Source organism: Limulus polyphemus, unplaced genomic scaffold, assembly GCF_000517525.1.
Source record: "Limulus polyphemus unplaced genomic scaffold, Limulus_polyphemus-2.1.2 Scaffold211, whole genome shotgun sequence".
Classification (NCBI taxonomy): domain Eukaryota; kingdom Metazoa; phylum Arthropoda; class Merostomata; order Xiphosura; family Limulidae; genus Limulus; species Limulus polyphemus.
In genome coordinates, this window is record NW_013665821.1 from 785399 (window position 1) to 811615 (window position 26217).

The following is a 26217-nucleotide window of genomic DNA, read 5'->3' on the forward strand; positions in this document are numbered from 1 at the left end:
TTATTTCAATTCATTGTTGCGTCAGCAGTCACGTGACTTCTATGACGCAACGTTTCTAGAACTATCATGTACTGTGGCGAATGTTCAAGTTCTTACTAGAAATATGGTACGCTGGTATATAAAAGAAGGTAATGTAATGTGTGTGTGGTCAATGAGTAATTGAACTGCAGTCAGAGATAGACGTATTGTTGTAGTTAACGTTCGTTCGTTATTATAGTTTGTTATAACGCGACTACTGAGAATAAGTGTACGGTAAAGTTATATTCGGAAAGAATAAACCAGTTTTATTAAGTAAAGACTTGTGTCGCTTAAGTTTCGTCGGAACGAAGTTACGGAAAATTAATTAACACACACGGAGACGTAACATTACTTTGTATAACATATATACATAATTGAACATGGCTAGTTTTGACAAAATATCAATGTAGTACAAATTTTCAAAAGTAACTTCACATATAAATATTGGAAAATTAAGGTTATTTATCAGCTGTATTTACAAATCTTACAGTTTTGATTATTTGTATGCACATGAGGATGTTAATGCTGTAATAACCCATTTCTTAATCTCATATTTCTGAATTAAGATGGATCTAACTTTATGTGCATCGGGGCAGCATAGTTTGAACAAATATTTTAAAAAGAATGAACCATAAAATGTTTTTTCTCATGTCAATAATTTTGAGAAACATACTTATAAGTCGTGTCCATAAAATATATTATGTTGAATAGAGTGAAGTAAGAATAATAAATTATGATTTTAAAACTGCACTTAGTATAATGTTTTTTCCCAGCGGTAAGTTTACAGACTTACAATGCTAAAATCTGGGGTTTGATTCCCCACAGGGGACACAGCAAATAGCCCAATGTGACTTTGCTCTAAAATAAACAAACAAATAGCATACTTTTTGACAGAAATGTCACCTATAGACAAATTGTGTAATCTTTTTATTGTGTTAAAAGACTGAGAGGGAACATAAGGGAACTCCATAACACTGTTAAAATCACATGTTCATGCACAAACACACACACACAAACACAAAATTGCTTTCATCTTTATAATATAAGAACAAACTTCTTCAAACTAGTTTTTTGGCACAATTGAAATTAATTACCTTATACATTTGTGTTGTATTAGACCATCCACTGTTTTTTGTTAGTTTTTCTCTTTATCTTACATGTTAGAACATTCATTGTGTTAGTTTACCAGACTCTGCAGCTAACTGAAAAGTTCACTTGTCATACTTTGCCAATTTTTTCAATGTTAGCTTGTCTAATATTAGCTTTAATTTCCATGACCATTGTGTTGGCTATTCTGATTCTCTTGATGTAGTTTTTACATCTCTTCTGTTACCTTGCATATTTCTTTTCTTCTATTTTTTTCATTTTTGTTAACTTTCTTGTTTTAAAATAATGCTAGCTCTCTGAATATTAATTTGCTTCTTTTTTGTCATTGTGTTAATAATTAGTTTACTGATATATTCCATGAATTTTGATAATGCAAACAATTATCTAAGACTGGAAATATCTTTTAAAATTGACTATTTCAAAGCTAAATTTTTACTTATATTTTTTGGGAAGTATTTTACTGAATAATTAAATATACATATAAAAAGTATTGGAGAAAAATTTACTGATCAGATTTTGGGGCCATGTGTGACTCCTTGTTTTGTAGAAGCTATACTAAAACTAAGTTGTAATAACACCTACTTGAAACAAATCTCTCCTTTCTTCAACTATAGCTCGTGAAGATAAACAACCCATAGTTTCAAGTTAATCATCAACTGAAAATAATATCTTCACCTGTATGAAAATAAAATGTAGTATGTAGTAACTTAAAGACATAAATGAAATAATAAATAATCCAAACAGAAATATGACTGATGCATACTAAAAGTAGTAAAAACACACTGTGTACAATATATAACTGTTTAAGTATAAATATAAAATTCAATGGAAAACATAGTTTAATATGAACAACAAACGGATTAATAACGGATAAAATGTAATAATAATGTAACAGTATCAGTATTAATTACCACATTACTACCTTCAATAAATGTAAAATCTTAAGACTGAGTGCCCTTTGTATTTGCATTTATCCCACTTACACATATTTCAAGAACACCTTACTTATTTGTTGATGTAAAATACGTTGATTATAAGACATATCAGATGATCAGAGCTCTATAATTATAGATATATTGTTTTATAATGGTTAGTCTACAAGACATTGGGTAAGAGCAAAGACCTCTACAACTTTCAAAGAGGCATGGTAGAATATGTAGATTTACCAGGAGCACTGTCATCAAAGAACATTCCTTTGACTGGTCATTGAAAGACATCTGAATTCAGAGTCTATCAACAATGGCAATTAAAAGAGCATATGTATGCCATTAGGAGAGGTTATGGCCACTGCAAACGATGATTGGATAGGCTTGTGAAATCCAATAATTGAATAAATATCACTTCGTGTCCCATTTCACTGATTCCTTCAAAAGTGGTCAAGATTCAACTAACTTTGTCTGTATTGTTACGTCTGTGTTCGTTTGTTAATTTTCCGTAGAAATTCCAACAACCTTTCTGGGAAGCAGCCTTTCATGCCGTGTCATCTTCCCTGTGTTGAAGTTGCCGATATTGAGCTGTCTTGTGCCCAGGTTTATTACAGTGCCAGCAAAATCCCTCAAACCTCTCTGAAAGCTGCCCTTTTCTGGCCTTGAATCGTGATGACTGTACCAACCTTGGTACCTCTGTGCTGGACTTAACGTAGGATTTGAATTCAAGAGCTCTGGCCATTGTATCCTGGATAGTAGAGGGGTGTGCTTGCTTTACTTGTGGACTGTCCAAGGTATCTACAAACTGATCCCTCAGCAACAACTTGAGGAGACCGGGTGGTGCAGTTGGGTAGGCTTTGTGTGCCATAATTTCCAAATCCTATGCCACCTCTTGCAGGCTCTCCACTTTAGCACGGACTCTCGTCCTAAACCTAGCCCTGTAGACTTCAGACTGATTTTGGGTTCCGTACCTGAGTTCTAGAGCCGCTACCAGTGCTCTGTAGTTGTGCCCGTTGTCTGCTGACAACTGTCCAAGTATTTTCAGTGGTTGTCCCTTCAAGCTCGTTGCCAGATATACTGCTTTCTGCTCCTCTGTCCATCCATTCATCTCTGCCAGGAGCTCAAATTGTGCTGTATATGCTTCCCACGGTGCCTTCCCATCGAATTCCTGTGGCTTCCTTCGCACTAGATCACCCCTATTGCTGACATTCATATCTGGGATGTGACTTCTAACAGGACTGAAGATGTCTGCATTATGGTTTAGCTGCGGGGTCTGGAAGGGGCTTGCCGTTGTCTGGGGCTGATTAAGTCAATGGTTAATGTATCCTCCTTGTGTAAAAAACAATAAATCATCTTTAATATATTTAATTCGCTTTGAAATTTACTAATGTTTTTCATTTGTGTACTCTGGCTTTTTCTCAATTGTTGGAGACTTTCTTCTTGTTTATTTTCTTTCTCCTCCATCCACTGCTGTAGTCTCTCTTTTTGTTCATTTTCTTTCTCCTTCAACCACTGCTGTAGTCTCTCTTCTTGTTTATTTTCTTTCTCCTCCAACCACTGCTGTAATCTCTTTTCTTGTTTCTTTTCTTTTTCCTACAACAACTGCTGTAATCTCTCTTCTTGTTTATGTTGCTGTTCGAGCTGCCACTGTTGCAGGTTTTCTTGCAACTGTTGTTGTCTTTCTTCTTGTTTCTTTTTCTCGTTCTTCTTGTTTTTTTTGCTGTCCTTGTATTGCTGCCATCAAATCTGCTAAGCTGTAGTTTGATTTGCCACCTCTCGTTTCCATCTTCTTCTTTCTTTTTTTTTCGTCCCACTCTCTGACACCAATTTGTTACGTCTGTGTTCGTTTGTTAATTTTCCGTAGAAATTCTTTCCGAGAAACTTCTGCGATACAAGTCCTTTCTTAAATAACACTAGTTTATTCTTTCTCAATTCAACTTTGCAATATACTTAATTTCCACAGTCACTCTAACTTAAACACACGCTATAATTCACAACGACTCACGCACTTTACTTACGGTCACTACCGCTCACTTCACTCGATTAACTGTGTCATATCTTCAATCTCTCTATCTGCTACTCCAGTTCTGATTAATCCCCTCCCTCTTTGATTGTCGGGCTTATATATTAGAATACAGCAAGTCTGGCAAACACTCGAGCCTTCACGAACCTTCTAGATACTCATTACTTGTTACCAGAGTCACGTGACTTCCGCTGTCGTAACAGTATTATTACGAAGACTGTCATACGGCAACCAACAAAACACTTATTTCAGATGCAAGCAGGAAAGCACAACTTCAAAGACGCTTAAAATGGAAATCGTGACAAGATATAATATGGGGTGGGGGGGGGGTATGGTAAAGAAAATAAAGAAAACCACGTGAAGTACGTGACTTCTACTTTTTACTACACCATAAGCTACTGGAAGTGGTATAATGGTGTGGAAAAGTCTTTGATTCCCTTAGAAGAGCAACTAACATTTAGAGCGTACCTAAAAGTTGTTACTAACTATATCAGGCCCACATTGATGCAGTTCCATGTATTAGATTATCTAATTGTATGCAAAAGTTACTTCTTGCACTGTGAGGTCTTACACACGTTATCTTGGCTTATCTTTGTGAAAAATATTTGTAAGAAAACTGGAAGTAGCTCATGCTTGAAGAGCAGCTTTATGCTTAGTTTAACTTTGTACGTTTTTATAGATGTCTTGCTTCTACTAGAAATGGAAAATACAGAGTGACATATTGAACACACACCAGGTTTCTTTCTCTGTTGGTCGCAAATAATGAAATCTATATCGAGCTGTTTATTAAAGCAGTATTTAAGTTTTTTTGACAGAGCCCTTTCACTTGTTATTACCGGCTCGACTTTTCTCGGCAGTTAGACACAAATTAGTTTTTACTTACCACATACTGACAAAAGCTCTTCAAAAGTGAAATTGATTAAAAAGGCACAACAGCGACTTCACTCAACTTTTGTGTTCAATCCATCCAATTTATCCCATTCCGACTGATCATCTTGGAGGTGAAAATGAACATCACATTCACCACCTAATTCTTTCCTGATCGTACTTCTCGACAAATGGCTACAATCAAACAAGACATCTTCCAATATATTATAGAGGCAACAATATGCTGAGACCAGGTAGTTATTATGACAAAAGATGGTACATACAACCCAAATTTAGCAGCCAGCATATATTACACTGTTTCATACAGCTATTTTCACAAATCATGGTGTTCTGTTGGTAAAACTGAACCAAAACAACATTAATCAAAACCAATCGTTACAATTAAAATCCAAAACATAATAAAACTAATCCTTACCCATAAAAATACTAATGTGACAAAAAAATTTTTGTTTAATATGAACGTTTATTTATTGGTTGGAAATTTTACTGTCTATTGAAATTCACTGAAATTTCCGATTTAAATTTTGACATACAAAACATTGTATACAAGTATACAACAGGTCATAAATAAACGCAAGAAAAGAAAAAAGTACCCCCCTCTACAGATGAGCTGATGGTACTTACCTTCAACAACAACTACCAGTCATGTCATGATGTTGTATATGGCTCTTCAAAAAATGTCATTAGCTTATGTTCGATACATATGACAATCTCAAGATATCTCCCATAATGCCTTCAATAAACCATTAATCTAAATCTACGTTTTGTGCCTGTGCTTTAATTTTGCATTGAAGTTAATAAAAAAAGGGTTGGCTTTACGTTTACTTGTCTGTAGTTTGAAATATTTGAGTATGTGATACCAATACACATGTTAGTACAAAGGTAAGAAAAATTAATTATAACACAGCATTTTTGATTCAACATTGGCATGCTTTTACCCTTCAAGTTCTTCTTCGATCTTTAATGCTTTGGAATAAAAATTGTCAAGTTTGGACAAATTTCATTCTAAGCAAAAGATCATTATCCAGAGTGGATTTCCACTACAATAAACTCACGGGAAAAAATTAACCAACATAAACTAGTAATAAGAACGACGAAATGGGAAGCACAACAAAAGCTTACTTCACAGACTTTCCTTTTTTAACTAACCACGAATAAATAAACTACATCTCATTATTCAACAAGCCGCTGTTACAAATTACATTGACGCCCACGCACATGCACTACTAAACCTGTGGAATAAGAATAAAAACTGACGTCATTTACGACCTGCAAAGTTAGCGTCACTTATATCATAATGATATATATCGTATATACATGTCTTTCATATGTTTATTTGCCACTAAGTACTTAGGTTATACCTCCAATAACGGAAGAAAGTAACTGTTTTTCTTCCAAAAGAATAAAGTATATATATAGTATCATCAAAAAAAATAAAAGCTGAACTAAAGCCCAAATAAAAATAAAGAGTGGTATTCTAGGGTTTTAGAAACTGCGTTCATACACGTATGATCCACTGCTGCATTGTTTCCACTAAAATATAATCAGTACTTAAGGTATATCTATATCAAATGCACACCAGGTGGCCTCGCATGGACTAGTGATTAGGACACTCGACTCGTAACCTGTATGTCGCAAGATCGAAGCCTTAGAGCAAGCATGTTCGCCATTTCAATCGTGGGGTAGGGTGGGGAGGCGTTATAATGTAAAACGGTCAATCCTACTATTCGTTAGTAAAGAGTAGCTCAAGAGTTTCCAGTGGGTGGTGTTGACTAGCTACTCTCCCTCTAGTTTATCACTTCAAAATTAGGGACGGCTAGCTCAGACAATCCTCGAAATTCAACAAAACAAACAAATCATAATCGATATTGTTTAAAGGAACAAACAGCTGCTTGCAAAGTGTTTCTTGGGTGTACTAGTGGGACAAATGTTAAGTAACACTTGACATGAAATACGTTTTGGACAGTTTTATACAATTCAAAAACACAGCTACGTAAAACCTGATTGTATTAGATTCCGTTAAATTCCCACTAACACCAGCTCAAAAATCCAGAATTAAAGTTATCACGGTTCAAAGTACCTAATTTTGTTCGCTGAAATAAATCATAAAATGTGAAGTGCCACCATACTATCGAGTTGCACTAGACAAAAAATATTAAAATATATTGTAAAGAATTATGATACTTGTATTGGTTTACCAAAAGTACCTTTTTTTTTCTTGTAAGGTTATTGTAAACGTTCGTAAGAATACACTAATAGTAAAACAATTATTAAAAATATCACTGTGTGGCGTTAGTGAAAATAGAAGTGTCGATGCTTAAAGCAGCATACTTTCAATACAACTACCAGGTATTCTTTTATTTGTAATATTAAAACTTTTTCATATCATTGATCGCTAAAGACTGCTGAAAAAAATGTGATAAAAAATTAACCGGCTAGAGAACATAGAATGGACTTTTTCAGAAAACAATTCTTCCCGCTTTTAAACTAGCATCAAAATTGATTTTTTTATAAGAATAATCTATATAGAATGCCCCCTCCAGTGACACAGCGGCATGTCTACGGACTTCCAACGCTAGAAACCGAATTTCGATACCCGTGGTGGGCAGAGCACTGATAGCCCGTTGTGTAGCTTTGTGCTTAATTTAAAGCAAACCAAACTACATGAAATCGATACAGCAACTACTAGAAAACTTCTTTAACTTGTATGAAGGGCAACAATAACTTCAGAAAATTAAGTAGTATATACAGCTTCTAATCTATCAAAATTTTAAAACGGTAAGCAACATATCTGAAAAATAAAAAAAAAGTCTTGAAAATTCAATTATTAATTTTTCAGCAAAAACGATAAATTGAAATGAAAAAAGCAATTATCATGTCTCGGTTATTCATAAAAAATTCAAAATATTTTACCGTAGCTTACGCGGAGAAGTCGACGAAAAACTTGACTTTATAGTTTGGTGCAAGCTTGCTGGCAGCACAAGGTTTGTAAGAAATATAAAAACAAGACTTATTTTTTCTTCAGGTCTTCAAAATATTGAATATGAAGTCGACGTATGCTAATCTAAATGGTGCATTAAACTTCTTACAAACTTAGATCTTCTATACATATCTGCTTTTCGTTTTATTCCATTCAGTTTAATGTTTTGGAAGGGATATTATGAAACTATAAATAGTAAATGCTACTCATAGCTACGTTAAAATTATGTATAGTCAGTATCTATACATATAATTTCATTAATTAACAAAATCGAATTTTCGCACATCTTATGTTATTTTGAATTCATAAAATGTTTTTACAAGACACACTTACCCTAAAGTAAAAGAGAAAGAAATTTCTGTTAATCTTCTAATTGATCCATTGAAACTCATGGAAGTTTTATACTCGGCAGCAAGGCATGTAGTTTTCTCTCCTTTACTACTTTTACATCATTTTTGTACTCTTGACATTCAATAGGTCATTACAGTAAGTGCGTCAGCGAAACAAAACTCGACTTAGATAGAAAACAACAGAAGTCAATAAATGGATCGAACGTCCTTAGACGTCATGATTGCTTTAAATAGAATACTTAAGTTGTGCATGTAAATAGTCAACATTAACATAACTTAATGTGCTAATATTACCAAAATTTCCGCTAAAAAGCGCTGGCAATAAGCTTCTGTGTCTCTGAAATAACAAGTTTACGTTTAGATGTTAATTGTTTTTAATTATTGTGATAATTTGCATTACCCTAAAATCTCAGATCCCTGTTTAAATACGAATAAAACTATAATTTCAATATTAAACACACACACACACACACATATATATATACATATAATATTTTCTAACAAGAAATTATTCTCAAAATTTGCAATATATTTCAACATATTGTTCAATAAGTAAAATTATATATATGAGTATTATTCATATTATATTATATTATATTATTACCTTTATTTACGAACTTGGTTAATCTCATTTTAGCCTTACACAATCATAGTGAAATGTATGGAAGGGTACTCTCTAATTCATTCAATTTTATTAATTTACACAATGACAGATAAAGTCCTTCCATGATTATTGAACGAGTTAAGTTAAAATATATTAACATATAGACCAAAAATTAGTATCAAATTGATTAAAAATGCTCATTGGACCTTCTGGATAATATTTAATATTTACGATTTAATCAATTAGAAATTACCAAATGTCTTCATAAACAATATAATTATCCATAATTTATAAACTCGCTGCCATGGTCTTATTTGTACCTTATACACTAGTTATTGTACAATTGTGTCATCTGAACGATCAAGGATTTCGTCCCTGAGCAATATAAGCTGGGTTTTTCGGACTTTAGTTAACATAAGTCACATCTGACTGATTTTCAAGAAGTTCTTGTTCAAAGACGATGCTGGCTTCCGATGGTGTTCAGGGTTTACAAAACTACTTTCGATGACTTCTATTATACAAATACATAATGAATCAATTTATGAATTTCTAATCATTTTGATTTAAAGACATACCACCACGTTAAGTCATCATCATCCTTTGGTATGGCCATCCAACTTCTAATTTGTTTCATGTCAGGATAACAGTATAGAGCAAACAACTAGCCACACAGACTTTTTAATCATGCAGAGATCCCGGATCTAACGTTTTTGAGACTTACACAAATATTCGAGACAATTGGACCCTTTCATTCACAAACAAACACCTGATTAAATGTATAAAAACACAAACCTGTTCTTTGATAATTTCACATTGGTTTTAGCAAAGGAACCCTTTCTATAATCATACCAAAACTCAGTGTATATGTGATGAACATTTTACTCGAAGATTCACCTGTAGAGAACACAATAGAATAATGCATGTAAATTTTCATTAAAGAAAATGCTCAGAGTGAAAATAATCCCAATAAAGATACCACTGATGATGATGTTTTGACTGGTAATTGATTCAAGGAAAGCAGTAGCTCTGACAAAGATTATGATGCCCAGATAACAAATGTAATCAAAGTGGCTAGTTATGTAGTGACGTCAGAAAAAAAGTCTCAACAATCAGTTCAGCTGCTGATTACAAACAACTGTTCCTTATTAACAGCAATGAAGTCCCTCCAATAAGACAAAAACACCTGTATCCTGTTGCACCTGCTGTACAACAGTTGTGATGTGACAATGGTTTTAAGCACAATCTTGATTCAAACCGAGAAACATCCTATTCATGTGAACGGCCAGAACACTAGATAGAGACAGGGCCATCCAACATAAAATTCATGCACAGAACAGGATGTGGTGGAACAAATCTATCATATCAGGTCTCAAAAATAGCATCAGAATTCAACTTGAAGAGCTGTATCACTAGCTACTTTAAATTATCTCACCTCAGGCTGAGCTCAGCCATAGCCCTAGAAAGGCACAGCTCTGTATGACAGATGCGGTGGTTCGTTCAGCTTATGCTAGGTCTGTTATGTGCCTGTAACTATACATTACCACGAAGTTAATTTTTAGTCGATACTGGAAAAGTTAGGACATTACTCTACTTTTTCAGTATTTCTGGAACTTGTAGCACTCGAGCATAAGCTATTTTAATGTGAAGTTATGCACTCATTGTGCAGTTACGAAACTCATTTGTGGAGTGATAAAATTTTATCACTCCACAGTGACCAAGAATAAAAAAGATTTCAACATTCTTCAGCGTACATAAATGGTTTTATATAAATTTTTATTGATAAATCAGAAAAATCATCCATATTACCTGTAGAGCTAAACAATTTATGCTTAGTGACTAGAAACTGTTTAAAACTATCATTAAATCTCCTCAAAAAAGTATAAACTAAGATTTTTTACCAGACTCCCGCTCTTTATTCCACTGACTGGGACACCATGAGCTATGAGCAATGATAAATTTTTCTTAGAATAGCCACTGCACTCAGGCCAGCGAATACTACCTTCACTTTGGCTAAAGTAGATAAGCTAGAGATAAGTATGGAATTTTGTTATCTTTCACAAAGCGAATATAGTAATAGCTGACTTGGTTCAAATATAATCATCCTGGAAATGGACCTACTGCACGAGTTATCTGCAAGCACTGTCTGTGGAATAGGTGAGCTACAGCTATGTAGTAAAGTGACCGAGCATATCTCGAAAAGCAGTGTATCGGAAGATTGCTTTTAGAAAATAGAATAACTATCCACATATAGGTGGTGTTTCATGGAAAACAAAGAAGGTAATTTTATGTGTTATTGTCTAAAAAGATAGTGACGGAAGTTACACGCAATACACGCTATTTTAAGTTCAACACCGAAACGTACTTGCTCAGACTATAATATATTTGAGAAAGGAAATATTTCAGTAATGGCTTTTATAATGGACAGACAGCTATGAAGTTAATAGCTGGAACACTGCTAGAAACAGTATGCGAAAAATAGGTAATTGGGACTCTTAGAATAGCTAGCATTACTTCAATTGCTCCATTTCTCCACGCAAAAACATTGCTTCTAGAATCCCTGAGGTTACTGGTAAAAAGATTGTAGTAACAGTCTTATATACATACACTAGGAGAAAGATTTCGATAATCTTCTGACTGAGCATGTAAGCATAGTTAGAAATATTTCTCTACCTGTGTATAAAGATTCGATAAGAAAAAAATATAATAGCTTGAACATCCTCACTGTTCAGGGGAATAACTTGCATGGTCTCGTTGATTTCTTGCTTATACAAGGTTGAACATGGGTCTAGGTAAAATTTAGACATTTTTCAGCAACTGTGTTTATTGCATTTTCAGAGGATTGAATACATTATATTAAAACGATTTTAAATATGCAAATCAGCAAGCCACGTGACAGTTACATACAATATATAGCCACGGTGGAATGGTATACATCAAAACTAAACCTTGACGTTATTTTTTTTTTTGTTTCATTGGTAGTGTGATGCCACTGAAAATAAACCAATTTTGGGAAGGGTGTGTAATAACCTTTTCCGATAGAAAATTTTAATATTTTTCTTGTCGTGTCCATCTATCCCTATATGGTTTCCATCTAGTGCTGTTTACATCTAATTGCATATGCACTGGCTACAGTGAAGTCTTTTGCTGTGCATGGGACCTTGAGTTGTGGCCAGACAAGAATATTTTGCATAATCTGCCTCTCACCACAGTCACATGCAGCAGGCCTGTTGGACTACCCCCATTTCACTATGTTGGACCTAGACCTGCTGACCTGGGAACGTAGGTAAATGAGGGCTTTCCAGGTGCTCTAGCCCTTTTCTGCTCTTCTGGAGAGACGCTCAGTTGATGTTATACCCATGCTTGTGTATGGAATCTCTTGCAAGTAGAGTCTTCATATTTCTTCATGCGTGGTCTCTGCTGTAGTGTCCAGTGGTTCAGTTGAAGTGCAGATACTATACCGTGATGTAAGGTGCTTCTTTACTTTCACACATTCATATAAAGGGTGTCTTCTGTCTGGTGGGGTGATTCCAGCTAGCATGTTCAGGCTGTTTGTGTTGGTTGGCTTTAGGTAACCTGTGATGATTTGGCGGCTGTCATTGAGCATGGAGTTGAAATGTTTGGTGTGAATTGAGCATTCCCAAACTGACCAGTCATACTCAGAAGTAGCAAAGTGCAACACTGAGATCGTGAATGTTGTAATATTTCGTGTTGGTTAATTTCCTAATGGTGTTGTTACGGGAGCTAACTTTGGTTTCGGTCTTTCTGATGTGGTCAAGAGTCACTCCCAGGTACACTGGATATGGGCAGAAGTCCAGGTGTGTGGTGTTCTATTTGATGATGAGTTATATGTTTCCCTTATGGTTTTGCAGGTGGAAGAGACTGACTTGCAGTGCTAGTTGGTCAGCCAAGATAGTGCTTCAGACAGGGTTTCTTTGATTTGGATGAAGTTACTGGCTTGCACAGCAATAGTAAGGCCGTCAGTGTAGGCACAACTGCGCATGTTGGGATGTATGGGCTGGTCATTCATGTAGATGCTGGAAAGGGTAGGGGATTGAATGCTCCCCTGTGGTAAACTATTCCATCGTAGTCTCTATTGGTTGCATTTTCCTTTTAGTTGAACATAGTTTATGTAAATTCACCATGTTATATGCTCCCGAGAAGTCAAAGAATATGACACCATTTATCTTTTAATTTTTGAAGCCATCTTTGATGTTCTGTGTGAGATTGAGAACCAGATACATGCATGATTTGCTTGGTCAGAGTCCAACATGTTCTAGGATGAGATTTTCTTCGATGATTGAGGTCAATCGGTTCAAAATGTGGCATTCATACACTGAAACATGTCTTACCCCAGTCATGCTAAGCAACATGTGGCATCTTATAACAAGTGATAATCCAACCCACACAATAGTGACAAAAGCAGTCCACGTACCACAGCCAACATTAAGCAATATAATAAAGAAGGATATCATTCTGTAAACATGGCCAATAGACTATGGTTTCACCAAGATAAGGCTTCTAATCATACATCCCATTCAACTCTCAAATACCTCAAACAGATGGAAAATAAAATTCGTGCTATCCCATGTAAAGACATACTGATCAAGTTGGCAGATGTTGTATCTACGGGTTTCTGGGCTATTAGGATACTAAAACAGGTGCTGGAAAGTTATCATCCTCATAGAGTAGATGAATTATTGAAAACATGCAGAGAGGATTGGTATGTTTTGAGCGTGACATCATTACACCAAAACATTTTCTAATGGAAACTATGCTAAAGGGCTATTGCCACTATGAATGGACAAGACGTGGCAATATGGACTGTGATGATGCTGTGAGGCCCTAAAATCATTTTAAATATTATGGCTGAGAATGAGTGATCCTAATCAGAAGTTAAGATTGCTTGACTTTACGTATAACCTATCAAACCACGTTCTTTGTTTTAATTTTATTTCAAAATAAACATTAGTTTTAGTTGTAGAGTACAGTACGTGGCTTCATTGCTACTGGTATCAATCCTAAGTGGATAAGCAAATCTAACTGTCATGTCCACTAGAACTGGCTTATTGCTGCCTGTTTTTGGTTTTCCTGAGACACAATAATCACGGTTTGTTTAGTTATGAGTATATATGCTAAGTTGTAGAAAATATTCATTGCACAGTTCTTTAGGGCGTTTCTGTTGGGTAATAAAATATTTCATGGAAATTTGATTGGACCCGCCATATTCTAATTTTTATTTCCACACACAAAGTAACTGCGTAGCTTAAAATCAGTAGGATACACACGCGGGTGATAGATTTCACTCATTCTTGAATGTGGTTATGTTTCTAGTTTTTAGCACAAAACTACACAATGGGTAGTCTGTACTTTGACCACTGCGGTAAATCGAATCCTTGTAAATCCAGAAACTTACTACCGACCCACCGTGAAATGAATGTGGGTATGTTAGCAAATGTTCCTTAACCTGTAACCCCTTCGTAAAAGTAACTTTGCTAAGAGTCTATTTTATCTTATATTATCTGATGAGCAAACTATGAAACATTCATTTATATGCGTGGTATCACTTTCTGGATATTTTGCCCCCAGTGACACAGCGGTATGTCTGCGGACTTACAACGCTAGAAACCGGGTTTCGATACCCGTGGTGGGCAGAGCACAGATAGCCCTTGTGTGGCTTTGTGCATAATTCAAAACAAACAAAACAAACTGGATATTTTAAAAGGTCTAAGCGATCTAGAAATCTTTTTATAGTGCACACACACACACACTTGTTTTGAAAATAAGATAAAACTCATCTTTCTAACAATTTGTTTAAAAACAAACAAACATATATACAACTGTCTTGTATACAGAAAACAAATGTGTAACTAATATTAATAATAAAAAATATATAAGAAGTTGGGAAAAAATGACTAGAAATTTGCTTAGTATACATTCAATAAATTACGAAGTTTCCAGAAAATGTATCAAATATCACAAGTGATAAAACATTATAAAACATATTCAGAAACAAAAAAAAATAAATATATATATATATCTGTAATGACCAGTAATAACAACCATACTTAATTTAATAACTTTCTTTAGACATCTCGGGAATAAGGATATTTTAACAGTCTTTAAGCTAAAATTCATATCTATATGTTGTTTTTTGAAGAATACCTTTACAATTATATATATTTTTACTTTAATTTAAAAAGTAAAAGAATCAATCTATAGAAGCGATGATATGTTTTTTAAAAAAAGGAAAGTTGATGTAGTAACCCTACATTTACGATCAAGAGTACAGGATTGTATACTATAGAAGAGTTATAGGATAAGTGTAAATAACATACAATAAAACATAAGCTAACATCAGTTATCAGATTCTTCGTTTACAAATAAGTAACTACCTAAATATTTCATACTTACGTGGTTGATTAAAAAACACAAGCTATAGATAAACTTCTTATTCAAGGCCTGTAACTTAAAATAGTTCTAAGATACTTGCTCTGGATATGTAAAAATTCAGTAGGAAACTTCAGTCTAGAAAAACTCTACTAAAGCTATTTTTGTATGAAATACACAGTCTATGAGACGTGAATTCTAACCGATGAAAGGTCGAGACAGGGTAGGAGACAGTCCCAGCAACCCTTGTCCAACTGCTAACCGCTTTACTAACCAAGCATGTCGCTAGCCTCTGCTGATAATACACAGCGCATAAGTTAGCAATGCCGCCCGTTTCTCAGTGTTTGTCTTACGGTAGTTTCAATTTCGTGCAGTTGAACCACAGCCTTTCTCTTTATAACTTACGCGTTGCTAGCGTCTATAGAAAAACCTGCCCCATTTCCGGGCAAAAGAAATATTTCCTTCTAAAACACAAGCTATTACAATTGGACAAGGTCAAGAGCTATGGCAATACGCTCAGTGAATACTGAATTCATAAACAGATTTGTTGAAAAGTATGTATGTCAGCTAATGATTGGTAAATGGTATGCACATCGGTAAAATTGGAGAAAACATCATTTTATTAATAAAAACTTGATACTTCTCTGTTGTTGTTGTTTATCAACATAAGAATTAATAACTATATTCACGAGTATGTTTATCAGAAATAATATTTTATCATTGTTAAAACTAAAACGCAATCACAGGTATTAAATTACTGGAGAGTGAGCGTTAAACTGTGTAACAATGTAACATCATACTAAATTAATTAAAACACTATATTTCAAAATCGAAAGTAGTTTTACGAAAAGTTGTCAAGCGCTCGTAAAGGTGGGAAATCCAAAGATTTGCATTTTTTATTTTTTTATTTGCAAGGCAGATGGTCCAGAAATAAAAGTACACCAAACTTTTGGATTTCATCAGCATTTAATCTTTTCAGAATAATGGAAAATTAATTTATTAATGGGATATTACAATGAATCACTTTTTATTAACTTACTACTTAAACAAATGCAAATTAGATTTTTGAATTGTCGGTACTGCTAAGAGTTATAGGAGGTAAGAAAATAGTTTCTTAAAGGGGAATTAAGAAATTTGAGACTGCAGTATAATATTTTAGATTTACCGTTTCTTAAGTATATGGCAAAATACACACATGCCATAATTATATGGCACCGCACCCAAACATTTTACTGATATTTCTAACAGTTAATGTCACTGGCCAGAAGACACATCAGTATTTTGAAATTTATTAAGATTGTGTACAGATATTCAGATTCTGTGCTTGATGAATAATTTGCTATGGAACTGAGACATCCTTTTGATATAGCAAGGCAGCAAGACAGTTGGTATTCACTTCCGGCCTTGAAAGAATTCCTAAATAATCTAGAAGGAATAATGCAGCAAGTACACTGTGAAATTGTCCAGGAAGAATAATTCAAAACTTGAAAATATTCTAACCAAGAAACACCGGACATTTTCCTGAGTATAACGAATAGCAGTATTACAGTTGGGGACATCAGCTACTATAAAAACAGCAGAATGCGAAACGTAATCATGATAACAACTAAAAAAGGTTGAATCCGTGATTTCAAAAAAGATGAAAAAAGTAAACTGTAATTGTAGGTTTGCCACTAAAAGAGAAGTTTAAAAGATTATTCAGGAAAACCTATTACAACACAACAAAACTGAGGCAGAAGTGGAGGAATACTAGTAATGATCAGTTAAGAAATAAAAATTATTTCTAATCACAGAAAGAAATGTTAGCTAAGACGAAAGCAACTGGTTCTGACAATTATTCATTACCTCTTAAAATTAGATATTTATTTTACAAATGGATGAATATAGAAAGTTTGGTGCTTGCTGTTAAGGTTCTATGACAGCAAAACGTTTGTTGTGCAACATATATGGGCTACAGACGTTGAACAAGGGTAAATTTTAGAGATAGATTTCGCCGTATGCGATAAAAACATACAAGCATGCTATTATTTAAGCCAATTTACATATCTAGTGATGAATATAAATTAGGAATGGCATGAAGAGCAACAGATTGAGCCTAAAATAATGTCTAGAATATATTTAGAGGGGAGTAATTAATTCAAGAAAGTCAAGATGCTCATAATAAAAATGACAATTTTAGGTGTGTTGTAACGCAGAGCACACCACTGATTTAAGGGACCACTGATATTTTCTCCAAGTATACCAGTTAGAATTTAAATTAGTAAGAACATGCTGACAAATCTGGGTTCTGACATAATACAGCGTGACTCTGTAACCGAACGAGGTCCGTTTTTTGTTTTTTTTTAAGTTGGGTCATCGCTACGAAGAACCATATAAGCTGGTAAACCAGTAAGAAAATGCTGACAAATCTAAATTCTGACATGATAATACAGCGGGACTCTATAACCGAACGAGGTAGGTATATATCTTCAAAGTTGGGTCAGTGATAGGAAGAGCCTCATAAGCCGATAAATGAAATCAGCATTTTAATGTGTTATACTTTATAGAGTAAGTTGTTCATTGCGTCCAGCTGTGGAGATTGATGAGAGAGAGTTTACTGGTTATCTACCGGTTTCGATACCCGTGCTAGGCAGAGTACAAATAGCCCATTGTATAGCTTTGCGCTTAACAACAAACCACTAAAAAAAAAAGAACCATAAGAAACATCAATAAATGAAGAAATTAGTATATATATATATATATGTATATATATTCATTCTGGTAAACTGTTGTGTGGAGAATCCTGCTGTGATAACGCTGAAAACAAAACAAAACATAACCAAATAATATATTTACAAAACATAGATTCAACTTCTACGTCAACATTTAGGCGGTGTATATATATATATATATATATATATATATTATCTTATATTGTTTGTTTTAGAAAAACATCGCTAGTATCTCAGCATGCTGCACAACGCATTTACTAAGGTTAGCTTTACTTATTTGCTATAGTTAGCTTCACTTAAATCTTTGCTTCATATTTTTGATTTAAAATCCATAGGTACACGTTTTTATTTATAATTCATTGTTTTTTTCAACTTACATACTTTGATAACACCTTAACAAAGTTTGCGAATTGCTACACAAGCACTGTTTGCGCTAGCCGTCTTAATTTTGAATTGATAGATCAGAAAAAAGGAAGATAGTCCACAGCACCTACCGCCGACTTTTGTGCTACTCTAACCGAATAGTGGTATTTGATCTCACTCTTATAAAGCACCCACAATCTCGAAGTGCGAAGATCGATTTTATGGAAACGGGACGAAAACCATGGCTCTTCGGGTTTACAGTTCAGTATGCTACTTACTAGTCTATATCTGGTCCTTTTCTTTTTATGATTCAGAAAAGAGCAGGAATATTCATATACATGTGGGTCTTTTGGGGGATGTTTTTCCACACAAAAATAAGAAACCCTATACCCTGAGCTCTTTTGAAAGGTTAAGGCGCTCGACTCACAATCTGAGGGTCGCGGGTTCGAATCCCCGTCCCACCAAACATGCTCGCCCTTTCAGCCATAGGGGCGTTATAATGTGACTGTCAATCCCACTATTCGTTGGTAAAAGATTAGCCCAAAAGTTGGCGGTAGGTGGTGATGACTAGCTGCCTTTCTTCTAGTCTTTCACTGGTAAATTAGTGACGGCTAGCGCAGATATCCCTCGTGTAGCTTTGAGCGAATTTCAAAACAAAAACAATCTTTTGAAAGGTAGACCTTTCTTTACCAGGGACAGTCTTTAAGATATATTTATATAGGGGTAAGTGCTTTAAACAAAAACAAGTACGCCATTATATAATTGGTAGGTTTTCCCTTTGGATTAACGGTAAGTTTACGAACTTACACCGATAAGATCCGGGCACAATTCTCCACGGTGGACGTAGCAGATACGTAGTCCAATTGTGGCTTTGCTCTAAAGAACAAACAAACAACTATTGGTTTTGCTTTTTTTAAAAGAAAAGCCACGTTGGCCTATAGAGGGGAATGGAACCCCGGACTTTAGCGTTGTAAATCCGTAAACTTATCTCTGTCCTACTGGGGGACAAGTATTTGGTAGTATTTTATTTTATTACAACTTACGTATTGCTCAACAGATGGCACTCATTAAAGAGAACAGTGTATTTTTACATTTTGCTTCGATAAATTCTATAAAGGATTTTTTTGCAATTAAAATATATAAACTACATATCAATACAGATTATAATTTACAATATTTTTTTCTGAGACACTAAAGCCCGAAAAGGTATAAGTTTACACGGAAACATAATCACTTCTTGTATGATAGATAAGACTGAAACAAGCCAGCTGTCTTGGGGTAATTAGAGGAAAATACATGCCAACCATCAAGCCCAGGTGGAACATGTAAGCTTATAAGAGTTTGACAAAAACCATTTGTTTTTTGCTTTTTTCACAATCATGAGTATTCTACTAATTTGGAAGTTGTCACATAAACAAACCTTGCTTTTTTTGTTTTAGAAAATGAAGCGTAAAATCATGTTTTTAATTTAAAACAAAACTTTTTTATAAGCAGGTATCAAACTGTTTTATCTCATTTTTTTAAATACTGAAAGCAATGAAGAGGTAAAACTAAAATTGTATTATACACAGAAATCTATCTAACAATGAAAAATTTCGTTGGCATGTGGCACTTAAAACGTGTTAAATATTTTTATTTAGTACAGACTAAATATTTTGAAAAATTGAATTATCATACAAAATTCCCTAAGCATATCAAAACGGTATTTTGCTGAATATATCTTCTAGATTCTAGAGTTAAAACGGAAAAAAATATGCCAAAATATGTTATCAACACTGCATCTGCCATATTTCATGCATAACATGAAAATACATTACAAATACAATACCAAACAAAACATGTTCACCGTGCTTGTCTCACTAACCCTCAATAAAATATAGAATATTTTCTTGATCAGTGAAAAGATAAGCTAAACTTGTGAAAACAACTAAATCCAACACCTGAAGTCATACATTGGTGAACTACTATTTTGTTAGGTGAGATGATAAGATGTTCTTTAAAATCTACATCTATGAAAACTTTGTTTTAGCTGACCGTAAAATACACATAGTGGATGGTGCTTGTTTTTAGTGAGTTTTTTATTATGTTTAACTTACATTCTTCGGCAGGAGTATTTGATTCTGCATTTACAGTTATTATAGCCGAAGTGCTTTGTTTAAAACGAACAAAATCTTTGTTACATTTTTGAAACAAAGAAATCTGGGTAACAAGCAATCACTAGTAGTAAAAATGTCGACAATAAAGCAAGTGTATATTTATACCATCATGAATAATAGAATTAAGATATTCATGAGTGTAAGTCAGAGACCTACTAAGTCCTGTTTTTAAATAGTATCCTGCCAAGTGTGATTGACTTTCGTGCACGTTTACTCATTTCCTGTTATGTCTTTGTAGATTAGTTTTTTTTTTAATTAGTCAACTCTAGAATAACCGAAAAAAATTAAACAAAGATACTGTCAATATTGCAATTAACCCTATTAAAAATGGTGAGGTCCACAATATATTTTATATAGAAAAGCAGATGACTTAATCCATTTTTAGTCCTCAATGTAACTATCAGTTTTCAATACAAATAAATGGGTCGCCCGGTGGGACAGCGGTAAGTCTACGGTTTTCAATGCTAAAATCAGCGGTTCAGTTCTCCTCGGTGAACATAGCAGATAGCCCGATGTGACTTTACTAGAAAAAAAAAACAATCAATGGACAACAGAATAAATCTGTGAAAAAAATAATAATTCTGTGCAGTAATTTCTAATGGAAAGAATTATTTTATTTTGTGTGTGTGTGTGTGTATGTATGTATGACATAACAGTTACTATACTTAAGTCTGGATAAAACAAAAGCTAAGCAATGATGACTGGAAAGTCACCCCGAAAGTTCCAAGTGAAAGCTTAAAAGACCTTTCGATGAGATGGGTAAAAGGGAGGGATTGATTGAAGAAAGAGAACGTTAGTATCTAGGACTTTCAAAACAGGGCGTAGTCCATGATGTCTCAAGAAACCTATAACAGACCAGATGCTCCCCAAAAATTCGAATTACAGGGGAACGACCTATCTTGAATACACAAGTATTTAAAAGTTGGATGAAAATATCAAGAAACATGCTAATATATTTTATAAGAACAGCAAGCAAGTTATAATATAACAAATATAATTTCAAAGCTACGAAATTCTAAACTAGTTCTTTTAAAATAACACGATAATTGAATAATAGGTTGAACGTTCGTTTAAATTTCGTTTGAATTAGAAATAAAACAGAAAGTTATTGTTACGATGATTTAAATGATAATTTAGATAATTGGTGACTTAGTAAATAATACGTTCAGTTAAATATCTGGTCACAATTCTAATTAATGAGTACTTAACGAAGGTAAAATATCCTGAAGTTTTGTGTTTCATATCTTAAGAAAGGCTTCTTTATATTGATACAAGTTTTCATTTTATACTGAGGTCCTTTAGTAATATCACAGTATCACTTGGAGTTGTTACATCTTTATATATGGAAGATACAATCATTTTTAATTCATGCAAGTAAATTGTGGTTTGAGGGACAAATTTATAATTTAGTTACATACTTAAAAACACCGAATGTTTATATATATAGCTTATAATTAAACATTAGTGGAGACTAGACATATCACTGTTAAAACATAAAATTCAGTAAAGACTGTAACGAAAATAATAGTTGTCTTCAACAGACAGCGCCATAAAATGGTCTCAATAAGCCTAACACATTGGCCAAACCCATAAAACTTGAGACTGCTTGAGCCCCAAACTGTGAGTGAATCACAGATTCTGAGTACGATAGTCGAAGATATTTTGTAGATGGAGATTCGTCATATCTATTTATAATACACCTAACAGTTGCAAATCCTTTTCTTCTATATTTTTCACTTTACAAAATATAGCTATAAATAACAATGTATCTGTTTCACGCTTAGGTAAAGTAACTTTTGTTTCTAAGCCAGTCAAAATATAATTAATTTCACTAAATAATGGGTAAATTAACATTATTTGTTGAAAGCTAGCAGGTACGTGTACTTAAAAACTGAAATTATAATGTCTCCACTAACAAAAGGAAGACTAGTAAATTATTTTGTTTAAATAATTTCCACAACGAGCTTCTTACATTGTATCTAGATTCCATATACAAGAAATACAATCTTCGTTCCGATGTTCACAATGACGATGATATGATTTTCATGTTAATAAACTATATAGTTGCACAACATCATATTTTCTTCTATACAGCTAGAACTAACTCTGTTTTTAGAACTTACTCTAGTAGTCAGACCCCTAAAAGGCAAACCCTGAATATTCATGTACGATATAAATCTGGTGTAAGATTGTTTTGCGACTACCACACGTGGTGGAATTACTTACAAATTACTCGAGCTTTGGCTTCCCCAAGGTATAGAGAGAATGAAAATTGGAGAATGGTTTGGAAGTTTTCAAGGAAATTCATTTCACCTTTGAGAGAAACTCTTTTTACTCTTGCTATGTTATCTTTTTCCTTTATTTCATTGCACTGTGTCAGTTTTATTTAGTTTAAATTTAGTTTTGATTAATTTAACTTTACTGTACTTTTCTGTGGTTACTTGCTTTGTTTTAATTTTGTCTGATTGTGAATAACATGTTTTGTTTTTGTTTGAGTATCTTTTATTTTGGAAGCACCAAGTTAATTCTTATTTTCACCAACCAATTCTTCCAATCTCTTGTTAACATTACAACAAATAATGGGCTTTTTATTCCGAGTATCAGAATATCGCAGTATCATACTGCTTTGACCAGAAATTGATCACTGTGAAAACAGATTGACTTATTTCAGTTAATCTTTTTTTTTCTCTCTCTCTCTCATCTTCTTGTGTCACTCTTGTGCATTTCTGTACAGTAGACACAGCTATGACATAGGAGAAAGTCTGTCTATCCTAGCTTGTTGACTGTGTTGATTATTCTCTAACAGAGTGCATAGAGAAGGACACCGATCCTTTTTCTGTTAAAACCTCATGAAGTGGTCTCTAAAGTTAGCCATGACTGTCAACACTCAGCATCTTTGCACTTTATGAAACTTGGATGATGGATGGCTTTGTGAACCTTAAACTTGATATGATATTCTCTAGATCAACCAGAAACCCTCACACGAGGGAATTATTGGGAAAGTTAGGTTTGTGTGTTTGTTTGAATTTCGCGCAGAGCTACACGAGGGCTATCTGCGCTAACCGTTCATAATTTAACAGTGAAAGACCCACCGCCACCTCTTGGGCTACTCTCTTTTACCAACGTTTGACCGTCATATTATAATGCTTCCACGGGTGAAAGGCGACTATGTTTGATGGGACGGGGATTCGAACCCGCGACCCTCAGATTGCGAGACAAGCGTCCTATCCACCTAGCCATGCCAGGCCTGGGAAGTTATGAGTCAGCCTAATCTTTGAATTTGAATAGTGTCCAGACACTAGCCATCACAATAGAGTCTGTCTGAATTACAAGTATTTGTTTGTTGTTAAGCTCAAAGCTATACAATGAGCTATCTATGTTGTGCCCCCAGCGGGTATCGAAACCCTGTTTTTAGCGTTATAAGCCTTCATACTTACCACTAAGCTACTGCGGATCAAACTAGAAGAAATATCAGAGAGAATGGTTCCTTTTTACTATTAATGCAACATACCGTAATTACATTGGAAATGAGTCCTGAAAAAAAAAGTATTTTTACTGTGTAAAATCTTAACGAGAGGGTGAATTGTGGCTCGCAATGCATATCGCCGGAACTGTTCTCCTGCGTTTTTCATTTATTTACAGTTACTGCGCTGATATCAGTCTATTGGATTTATTCTCATCGTGTCTGTTATTGTAACTATAACGCTTGCTTCTGTGTAGGTCAATCTAGTCTTTTCATTTCACTGGCAAAAAGCAAATAGCTTTGCTTTTCACCAAGCATAATCTAAATCCCTTGTTAATGTGATGATTAAACACATGTGTATTTTGTATTTCGAATCCCAACATATCACACAAATACATAATTTCTAAGTCTTTATTCGATGTACTTAGGGTCCAGTGGACCTCATATTATAATGTTTTTGGACGTTCTTTTTGGATATTATCCTTGCATAATGTTTTTTTTTTAATAATGAATGAGCAATCTTTAGTTGTTTCGTAATACAAGTTTTTCCTACCGTGAGGTCTGACTATTTCTTTTGAACTTTAACTTGTCTATTAAGACATATATTAAAATAATTTGATGGTTCTGGGAATATCTGTTGGTTTGATACCTAGTATTTTCAACCTGAAGGGCACCTTTGACGAAACATGGCCTAAAAAAGCCAGGTCATAGATCCCTAGTATTCTAGCCAGTCATAATTTAGAACTGCTCACCAGAGGGAGGGCAAACACTTTTAAGGGATTGGCTCTCACAGCTATAATGCCTCAAATATGAAAGCTCGGAGCATGGTAGATAGAATATTAAAGGATCCAACTTTGGACCTTCAATTCTACAGTCTTTCGTGCTGACTACTAAGCCTCACCTGGCCGGTATGTTCTGCAATCGCATCTTTATTAATAACAGATTAAAGTAACAAACTGTATGTGTTTATCTGAGCTTAAGAACTTTTGTCCAAAGTTTGTATGGTTGTTAAACGCAAATGTTGACATGTTGAACTATTTAGCAGCTTCCTGGAAGAAGAATGTTCAGACGAACAGATTAGCCAGCAAGCTTATTGTATTGCTAAACGCAAAGCTACACAATTGGCTAGCTGTGCTCTACCTATCGCGGATGTGGATGTCGAAGTCCAATTTTTAGCACTATAGACTTACCGCTGATCCACTAGCAGAGGGGCTGGGGGGGGCACAGTCCAAAGCAAGTTTAGAAAAAGTTAGCTATATAGACTGCTCCAAGTAAATGAATGATAACCAGAGTTTTTGTATTCTAATTATGATAAGGCAGAACTATCGTTATTAAATAATGACAATGGCAACTCTAAATTAACTTATATGTAAAACAAACGTCATATGGTTGTCATGTGATCTGACATGCTCATTTCAGTTATGTATAAGTGTATTTTCATTTATCAGTTTATACAACAGTAGAATGTCCAAAGAGATTCATATCAATAGTGAAACGTATCTGAATCCCAAACAAGACATATCAATGTTTCCATTATAATCAAAACAATAAGTTGGGTAGACACCAGTCAAACACAATAAGCTATTGCAGAATGGCTACAAGTATCACAAAGTGTGGTTAGAAGGATGTAGACTCGCTTTCAAGAGACCTGGACAGGACAGACAATGTGGGTTCGAAACAGCTGACAGTCCTCAGCTCCATGACTGAATCAACAATTGGTTAGAAAAGTGTTTAATAAGAACTGGCCCTTTGTTTGTGGCAGATGACTAATGGCATGTTTCCTCTAATTTATCTTCAGTAAACAGCTCATCCTCAGTGGTGTCAAGAATATGTTGGCTGGTCAAACAGCTTATGGATGAATTCCTTGTTTACAAATAATTCACGCTTCATATTGCAGTCATATATGGCAGATGTGTGCACATTTGGAGAGTTCCTGGGATCAGATTTTGAGATCTAACCCCGATTTCATGGAGCACAGACATGCAAATGGCGGTGGTTGCATATTGGTTTAGAGATCAGAATTAATGACCACACTAACTTTTACGTGCTGTGACATGACATATGGCAATTGTGAATACCTTATGATTTAAGGTTATGGTCTTACAACCATTAGTGTTCCCATATTCAGGTACAGTTGGTCAGAACTTTCTTCTGATAGAGGAAAACATGCATCCTTGACATGTTGAACTATTTAGCAGCTTCCTGGAAGAAGAATGTTCAGAAGAACAGATTATCCAGCAA

The 26217-nt window shown here is 34.4% G+C and overlaps 1 protein-coding gene across 1 annotated transcript in view; it reads right to left on the reverse strand.

Moving 5' to 3' along the window:
* LOC111085039 overlaps positions 1 to 15419 on the reverse strand; it is a 20220-nt gene extending 4801 nt beyond the window's left edge. The window contains exons 1-2 of the mRNA XM_022382031.1: positions 15308 to 15419; positions 1708 to 1800 (exon numbers count right to left, since the gene is read on the reverse strand). Coding sequence (XP_022237739.1) covers positions 1708 to 1761 — 54 coding nt within the window. The 5' untranslated portion in view covers positions 1762 to 1800; positions 15308 to 15419. The remainder of the gene's footprint in view (positions 1 to 1707; positions 1801 to 15307) is intronic.
* Between the last annotated feature and the right edge of the window lie 10798 nt (positions 15420 to 26217).